General features: G+C 49.8%; 1 protein-coding gene across 1 annotated transcript in view; it reads left to right on the top strand.

Moving 5' to 3' along the window:
- The first annotated feature begins 226 nt into the window (after nt 1-226).
- The window catches only part of PRPF8 (pre-mRNA processing factor 8), a 28,695-nt gene continuing 20,226 nt past the window's right edge, over nt 227-8,695 (top strand). The window contains exons 1-11 of the mRNA XM_038375295.2: nt 227-458; nt 1,104-1,214; nt 1,992-2,160; nt 4,209-4,373; nt 4,469-4,687; nt 5,407-5,619; nt 5,899-6,024; nt 6,106-6,211; nt 7,523-7,713; nt 8,092-8,211; nt 8,298-8,487. Coding sequence (XP_038231223.1) covers nt 1,115-1,214; nt 1,992-2,160; nt 4,209-4,373; nt 4,469-4,687; nt 5,407-5,619; nt 5,899-6,024; nt 6,106-6,211; nt 7,523-7,713; nt 8,092-8,211; nt 8,298-8,487 — 1,599 coding nt within the window. The 5' untranslated portion in view covers nt 227-458; nt 1,104-1,114. The remainder of the gene's footprint in view (nt 459-1,103; nt 1,215-1,991; nt 2,161-4,208; nt 4,374-4,468; nt 4,688-5,406; nt 5,620-5,898; nt 6,025-6,105; nt 6,212-7,522; nt 7,714-8,091; nt 8,212-8,297; nt 8,488-8,695) is intronic.

The raw sequence follows: 8,695 nt of genomic DNA, 5'->3' as shown, positions 1-8,695 counted from the left end.
GTTGGCGCTGTAGGCCCCGACCCCCATCCCTGATGAACAGCAGCCAAGCGGCGCCGCCTGCGGCACCATCGTTAGGATCCCGAGTCAACCCCCGCAGGGTGAGGGGGAGCGGTCAGCCCCGCATGGAGGGGCGTGGCCGACAGTGGGCGTGGCTCTACGTGAGCTGTGACGGGCAGATCGCCGACCGGAAGAATATCCGTGTGCCTGACCCAGCTAGTCCGGCCCTTTCCGGTGACTGGACCCACCTCCTAGCCGGTTATCAAATTCTGATAGGCTGCGGATGCTATCCGTCTCCATCCTAAGAGCTGATTGGTCAATGTGCTCTGCTATGCCCCGCCCCCTGAGCACATCCGGGTCCCTGGAGCGCGGCAGCTGCGATCTGGGACCGCCATTGCGGGTAGAAGCCGGAGAGGCTGCGGGGAAGCCGCGGCGAGACACAAGAGCCTGAAAGGAGAGAGGTCCGCTGGGGGGCGGGGTGTGCCCCGGGGGCGCGTGGGGGAGAAGAGGGGGGCGGGCGGGCGGGGTGTGCCCCGGGGGCGCGTGGGGGGGGGCGGGGTGTGCCCCGGGGGCGCGTGGGGGAGAAGAGGGGGGCGGGCGGGCGGGGTGCGGCCCGGGGAGAAGGGGGCGCGCGGGGTGCGCCCCGGGGGCGCGTGGGGGAGAAGAGGGGGGCGGGCGGGCGGGCGGGGTGTGCCCCGGGGGCGCGTGGGGGAGAAGAGGGGGGCGGGCGGGCGGGCGGGGTGTGCCCCGGGGGCGCGTGGGGGAGAAGAGGGGGGCGGGCGGGGTATGCCCCGGGGGCGCGTGGGGGAGAAGAGGGGGGCGGGCGGGGTGCGCCCCGGGGGCGCGTGGGGGAGAAGAGGGGGGCGGGCGGGGTGCGCCCCGGGGGCGCGTGGGGGAGAAGGGGGCGCGCGGGGTGCGCCCCGGGGGCGCGTGGGGGAGAAGGGGGCGCGCGGGGTGCGCCCCGGGGGCGCGTGGGGGAGAAGAGGGGGGGGCGGGGTGCGCCCCGGGGGCGCGTGGGGGAGAAGAGGGGGCGGGGTGTAGGAGTGTTTCTCTTCTGTGGCAGATCCTGACCTAAGCCTGCCTGCCTTCCTCTCTCTGGTCCCTAGTCTGCCTCTCCATGGCTGGAGTGTTTCCTTACCGTGCGGGCTGTGCCCCAGTGCCCAGTCCCTTGGCTCCGCTGCCTGACTACATGTCCGAAGAGAAGCTGCAGGAGAAAGGTGCAAGAGCTATTGAAATTTGTCACAGAAGGGCCTTTGTGGGGTTGGGGTGTGTGTGTGCACGCAGTCCTAGCAGCCATGACAGAGAAGTCCCAGGTCCTTGTACCAACCATACAAAGGCCGGGTAGCCTGAGCGCCCCAAAGAGAATTCTCCATCATTAAGTTATCTTGTCAGCCATTGTATTCTGCTCACTAAGCTGTTCATTTCGTTTCATTTGTGGTGAATGAGTATTTGCACTTGTCTTTGCTTTGCTGGATTTTCTCCACTATTATATTACAACTTGTGAGAGCTGCCCTAAACAGGCTACTGTTAGCTGCATATATTTTAACAGTTTAACACTGTTCAGCGTAAACAACATAGCAACTAAAATCACAGAAGTTAGTCTGCACCCCTTTGCTATCAACAGTGAAGATACACCAGGGCCAATATAACATGAGGAGAATGTTAATGCAAAGGCTGTGGTTGCACTGGAACAAAGAATTGCCAGACTGGATCATGTTTGGGGTCCATCTGGGCCAGTGTTCTGTTTCCAGCACTACATAACTCAGAGGAAGGTGAAAGAACTCAACTGTAGGCAGGTGTGAGAGAGCCTTTTCCTGATCCATGGTAGTTAGACATGAAGCTTTTTATCCCCTACAAAACACTGTTTGCATTATTTTGCTAGTAGAGCTCTGGATATTTAGCCATATAATTTTCGGCTCGTGTTGGTTTGGAGTCCCCTCTTATGTCTTAGTACTATGGCTTGAGATGGACTGTGTGTGTTCTTGTCTGTGCAGCCCGCAAATGGCAGCAGCTGCAGGCAAAGCGGTATGCGGAGAAGCGGAAGTTTGGTTTTGTGGATGCCCAGAAGGAGGACATGCCCCCAGAACACGTGAGGAAAATTATCCGGGACCATGGTGACATGACTAACAGGAAGTTTCGGCATGACAAGCGGGTTTATTTGGGGTGAGGAGAGCAGTGACATCCTAATCCATGTCCAGGGAAAGGTGGGTGGTGGGTAGGGCACACATGGTTACAGGTATTCGGTTCCTGAGGGGTGGAATTGTAAGCAGTACACTACGCCAGTGCCACAGGTATCCACTCGTTGGTAGAGACCACTGAGAGATACGAGACCTTCCCTGGAGAGCTTTCCGTTTTAACTCTGTGTGCATAGAATAGAATGCTACAGTATGAGCTCTTGTAAAGTGTTTGGAAGATGGACTATGTGAGCTAACTTAGTATTCAGTGGAACAGAAATATAATAGTGGGAGATCTGGAGGAGGTTGTGTTTGAGTTATTGGGTAAATGCTACTATGCAGAAGTAGCTCTCTCCTTAAAAATCTTGAAGGAGCAGAGAAGGATGCCCGTTACACAGTGGTTGGGTAATCCAAATGCAAGAGATGGGTTTCCCTGCCTTCTCTAGCAGTCCTAGCAGGTTGTAATCCATTGCTATCTCCTGGCCATATGCAGAGGCCCTAGTAATTCACAAGATGAATTTCTGTGGATGTGCGGTGTCCCCAAGATGTTGGTCCCTGCCTCAAAGAGGGACCATTTTTTTGTTCTGTGTATGCCCAATAGGGTCCTGGCTCCTGTATGTGCTCCTAGGTGCTACAGTAATGCAAATAAATACTTATAGCTAATGACTTATAGCTAATAATTTAAAAAAAAACCTTCCACATATAACTAATGTCTGACTTCCTGAGCCTGCACACAGCCTGCAGAGCTAGCACCCCTTTGAGATGAATCGGGTAGCTCACTCATTCTGGTGAGTGTTTCGGCCTAACTTTTAATGTCGACATAAACGCTTTTCTTGCTGATCCATAGCAGAACAGTGTTTGGATGGTCCATTAATTTTGGAAGGATGTTCACAGGAATGAAGCAGCAAGTTCTAAAGATGCAAATAGTTGTATGTTCCCTAGCACAAGCTTGCTTATCACCATAGGAATGCATAGTAATTCTTAAATATTGGATTTTCTCTTTCCCCACCTCCCCATCACTAGGTTGATTAATATCCTAGTTTACCATGAGATTTCTGGAAGCATGCCAATGTCCTGACCATCACAGTGAATGTTTTGATCATCTAGCTGAATGGCTCCTCCCTCCATCCTCGCCACAGCACCTCACCAGCATTACAGAATTCTGGTCCCAGTTGCCTCCATGCTAAGCCTCATTGCCTTGCTCAACTAACTGCCAGTCTCCCCAGTGAATTTTGTGCATACTTGGTGTGTCTAAGCATGATGGTGAGCCAGAGCATTCTGGGATTTAGAAAGTCCCAAACTACATTTTGCATTTTGTGCAGTAGAGGCAGGCAGGTGGTTCCCCATGGGAATTTCTCTGCTGCAAATACACTGTAAGGAAAGAAAAGGAGCTGTAATTCCCTTGAAGGTGAGGTTGATCAGTTCCTCAGGTGACTTGGAAAACCGTAAGCTCTTGCCATTTGGGCTCTCATAACAAGGTTTGTAAAGGGGGAAACTGTCCCCACTGGAAGAGGAGCCAGCACATATTTAAAGTCTGACTTCAGTTGCTTGTCAGTGAAAACTACAAAAGAAATGAGTTGTTTAATCATTTGGAGCTCTAGATATTCAGAGAGGTGAGACTGCTATGCTTGCCTATTAAGTTTAAGAACGAGAAACCCAGGCAGCCACCCTAGAATTAAACAGTTGCTCTAAAGCCTCAGCTTAGGGTTACTGTATGCAATGAAGGCACATGACTATGGGGCGGTTGTCGCTTTAGTACTAACCCCTTCACTGTATCTGAAACTGCTTCTGCAGGAAAGCTCTGTTTGCATCTCTGTGACGTAAAACAGGGATGTCTAGTGACCAGCCACCGTCAGTCATTGCTCCATTCCTATGGAATCTCATATTAGTTGGGGAGGCCTGCGAAACATCTAGCTTCAGTGCCCTCTCAGCTTGAATTTGGGTTTCAGTAAGAAGGGGGGAGGCTGGTCACTGTCTGTTTATAAGAATACTGATTGTAACTCAAGTGTTTTGTTTTGTTTTGTTGTTTTCCTGCAGTGCCCTGAAGTACATGCCCCATGCTGTCCTAAAGCTCTTGGAGAACATGCCAATGCCGTGGGAACAAATCCGAGATGTTCCGGTCTTATACCATATCACTGGTGCTATCTCCTTCGTGAATGAGATTCCATGGGTCATAGAACCAGTCTACATCTCACAGTGGGGGTAAGCACTTGCAGTAATCGCGCATTGGGATCTGCAGGTTGATCTCTCTTGAATCTGCAATACAGGCTATATCTAATGCTGTTGGTTCATCCCAGGTCAATGTGGATCATGATGAGACGAGAGAAGAGAGACAGACGTCACTTCAAAAGGATGAGGTTCCCTCCATTTGATGATGAAGAGCCCCCTCTTGACTATGCTGACAATATCCTGGATGTGGAGCCTCTGGAGGCAATACAGCTTGAGCTGGACCCAGAGGAAGATGCCCCTGTCCTGGATTGGTTCTATGACCACCAGCCATTGAAAGACAACAGGAAGTGGGTACCCTTTTCTGGTAGCACTTTTTCATTGTAAAGCGTTCCAAAGCATTGTATAAACTCTGTACACAGCAGCCTAGAATTGTGCAGCCTTGGGGACAAGGACATTAGATGGCTTGCGGAATATGGGGAGATGTTTTGCCAAGGAAACCTGGGGAAATTCTACTCTTATGAAAACTGGTCTGGGACCTTTAGTGTTAATGCAGAGCTGGCAAGCCCCTAGCCTTTGAGGTCTCTTCTGAAAGACCTCTGCACAGTCAGCTGAATGAAACATTGTTCATCTCCCTGGAAGCATGAAGGACTGAGTCAGCCATACCTGGACTAAGGGTATTTCATACATGATGCTTGACTAGAGCATATCAGAAGCTCTTTAACCTGGTGACAAACTGAGTTTTCTGGGGGAAATTTTGGTGGCAATATGTGCTGCCTGGGACTGTTGTCTATGATCCCAAATATTCATGTCTAAATCTTGGATATTAGGGGAAAATGTCTTGGGGGAGGGAGCTGAGTTTAGCGCCAGGTTAGTAGCCGGTGAAGTTGTATTGTTGTCTACAGTGGGTTTGAATAGCCATGCAGCCTTTGCTTCTGTTCGGGAGGGACCTGTGAGATAGCTGTTTCTTTCCTATTTCCTGTTAAGGGGATGGGGAGAGGGATGGGTTTCAGCAGCTTTGTAGCCTTCTGGCCCTGCAGTGCTAATCTGTGCATTGTCCCCTTCGCAGGTATGTGAACGGTTCCACGTACCAGCGGTGGCAATTCACTCTTCCCATGATGTCCACATTATACCGGCTAGCTAATCAGCTGCTGACGGATCTCGTGGATGACAACTACTTCTACCTGTTTGATCTGAAGGCTTTCTTCACTTCTAAGGCTCTGAACATGGCTATTCCTGGGGGGCCCAAGTTCGAGCCTCTGGTCAGAGATATTAACCTCCAGTAAGTGATGAGTTTTGGTGGGGAGGGGAAAAAGTACTTGCCTGGTCTGGGGGAGGGAGCTTCAGTGTGTTGTCTTCCCCAAATGAATTGCTGGCGGATTAGATTCCGATGAAGTGACGTTACTGGGTTTTCATAATATGCTGCTTTAGAGTCTGAATCTATATTGAAGAAGTTTAGAACGGTGTCTGGGGACACTGCCCTGCATCTTTGATCCAAGACCTTCGCCTTCCTGTCACATTCTGCACTTTCATTTAACAATCTTTTTTTTTCTGATGTAAGGGATGAAGATTGGAATGAATTCAATGACATCAATAAAATAATCATCAGACAGCCAATCAGGACAGAGTACAAGATTGCCTTCCCATACCTGTACAACAACCTGCCACACCATGTGCACCTGACCTGGTGAGTATAGCGTCCACTGCAGGCAGGGGTGTGGAGAAGTTGCTGTACTCAGTCAGATGCTCTAATACTTGTATCTTGCAGGTATCACACTCCTAATGTGGTCTTCATTAAAACAGAGGATCCTGACCTGCCAGCATTTTACTTCGATCCATTAATCAATCCCATCTCTCACAGGCACTCTGTCAAGGTGAGTTACTTCTTGAGCGCCCATGAGCCAGGGATGCACTGCATTAGAGTGATGGAAGAGGGTCTTTTTGATCTAGCATAGACCATATGTTGAGGGTAGGGGCTCCAGCTTAGTGTGATAACCTTGTCTGACAGTGATAGGCATGGGTACTTCAGGGAAAGGCATAAACTCCTCTGTAAAAGGACTGACCCCAGCTGGTGATCAGACCTATAGCTCCAAGCAGGAGGATCATTAGCTCTTGTGGCACTGCAGATGAGTCTGGAGACTAGGTCCTTCATATAAATCTCTAATCCTTTCTGAATCTTATTGTTCCTCAGTAATATCTTGCCACTGCCAGTTCCACAACTTAACTAAAAGCATGTAAAGCATTTCCTTTCTTCCATTTAAATTTGTTACCTTTCTTTCAAGGATCCTCTTACTGCCTCCTAGCACTTGAGAGCAGGGACACCAAATTACACTTCTTCACTAAGGCTATGTCCACGCTACTGTGGTAAGTCGACCTACGCTACACAACTCCAGCTACATTATTCACATAGCTGGAGTTGACGTACCTTAGGTCGAGTTACCATGGGGGGGGGAGGGGTATTGATGGGAGAAACTCTCCACTCGACTTGCTCTACTCTTCTCATCGGGGGTAGAGTACAGGGGTCGACCGGAAAGCGATCTGCTGTCGATTTGGTGGGTTTTCGCTAGACCCGCTAAATCGACCACTGGTGGATTGATCTCAGAGCCTCTATCCCGGCTGTAGTGTAGACATAGCCTAATACCTAAATAGATTATACTACAATCATGTCTCCTCTTACTCTTGTTCACAGGAGAAATCTCCACTCACTGACTTCTTCCTTCACCGTCTCCATTGACTCATTATTTTAATCACTCTCCTCGGGGCCTTTTCTCTTGCTAGAGTTAACCAAAACCTGATCCTAATATTCAAGTCTGGATGCACCTTTGATGTGTTTTGTGTTACATTTGTGTTCTTTAGCTCTTGTATAATACAGCCAGCATCTATTCACTCCATTGTTTTAAAAAGTTTTCAAACTATTAGCCCTTTTGAGTGGGGCTGTGCATTGAATGGGCCTCTCCCTTGAGTTACCTCTAGATATGTGTCCTGAGGTCAAAGTTAATTCAGAGACCATCAGTGTGTATGTAGAGCTTGCATTGTCCCCTGTGTTAGTCAGCACTGTCGGTTTATCTCTTGCTCTTCCTCTGCCATTGTGTAGCCATCCCAGTTCCATTGTTTGGTTAGGACTTTTGGGAGATTGAGTTGAAGCAAGTGTGGGGCTGATTATGTCTGGCATTTTCACACTCTAGAGTCAGGAACCCTTGCCTGATGATGATGAAGAGTTTGAGTTACCAGAATTTGTGGAGCCTTTCCTGAAGGACACCCCGCTGTACACGGACAACACGGCCAATGGCATTGCACTGCTGTGGGCCCCTCGACCCTTTAACTTAAGATCTGGCAGGACACGCAGAGCTCTAGACATCCCATTGGTCAAGAACTGGTAACATTCTTTATTTGGGGCATTGGTGGTTTAGTGCCTGTGGTATTAAGGGAGATGTCTGTGCAGCCACAATAGTGGAACTAGTGCAGTTTCCAGCTCCTCGATGAATCTGACTTGGTTGGATTCCATGGTACTGGGGCCGTACCGCTCTCCTAAGCATGGAGGTTGTGTAGAGAGGCTCCAAATAGCACAGTTTCCTATCCAGCCTCTTTCTGTATGGTGAAGATGATACAGAAGAAGCCACAGGTGGTAACAGTGTTGCCGGAGACCTTGCAAACTTCTGGCTGGCTATCCTGTCTCTGAGGGACATTACTTCCAATCTGGGAAATGAGAATGAGTGTTCCTTAGAGTCCTGAAGTTTGTGGTCTTTGTCCTCAGGTACCGAGAGCACTGCCCAGCAGGGCAGCCGGTGAAAGTGAGGGTCTCCTACCAGAAGCTGCTGAAGTACTATGTTCTGAATGCACTCAAGCACAGACCTCCCAAGGCTCAGAAGAAGAGGTAAGTGATGCTCTGTTTCCTTGAGAGCTTCTCTCTGGTTTATTTTGGGGATGCAGCTGATTCCATTGTTCTCTCCCCATCTCCAGGTACCTATTCCGCTCCTTCAAGGCAACAAAGTTCTTCCAATCAACAAAGCTGGACTGGGTGGAGGTTGGGCTGCAGGTGTGCCGCCAGGGTTACAATATGCTGAACTTGCTGATTCATAGGAAGAACCTCAATTATCTCCATCTGGACTACAATTTCAATCTCAAACCAGTCAAGACCCTCACCACCAAGGTACTAGTCCATGTCCTTCCCTCTGAAATGATCTCCTGCATCACCAGACAGATTGACTTGGGACTGAAGTCTCTATAGTAAAGGTCTTGGATGGCTAGTGTAGCAGCAGCATCCGCCATCCATCCTCCTATTTCCCCTATCTCTGTGTAGAACCCACCTTTTTGGTGATTTGGGTGGATTCCTGGGCCATTGCTTGTTTCTTAAGGAC

Source organism: Dermochelys coriacea, chromosome 17 (assembly GCF_009764565.3).
Source record: "Dermochelys coriacea isolate rDerCor1 chromosome 17, rDerCor1.pri.v4, whole genome shotgun sequence".
Lineage (NCBI taxonomy): Eukaryota > Metazoa > Chordata > Testudines > Dermochelyidae > Dermochelys > Dermochelys coriacea.
The sequence above is the reverse complement of the archived record's forward strand: the minus strand, read 5'-3'. Positions and strand labels throughout refer to the sequence as shown.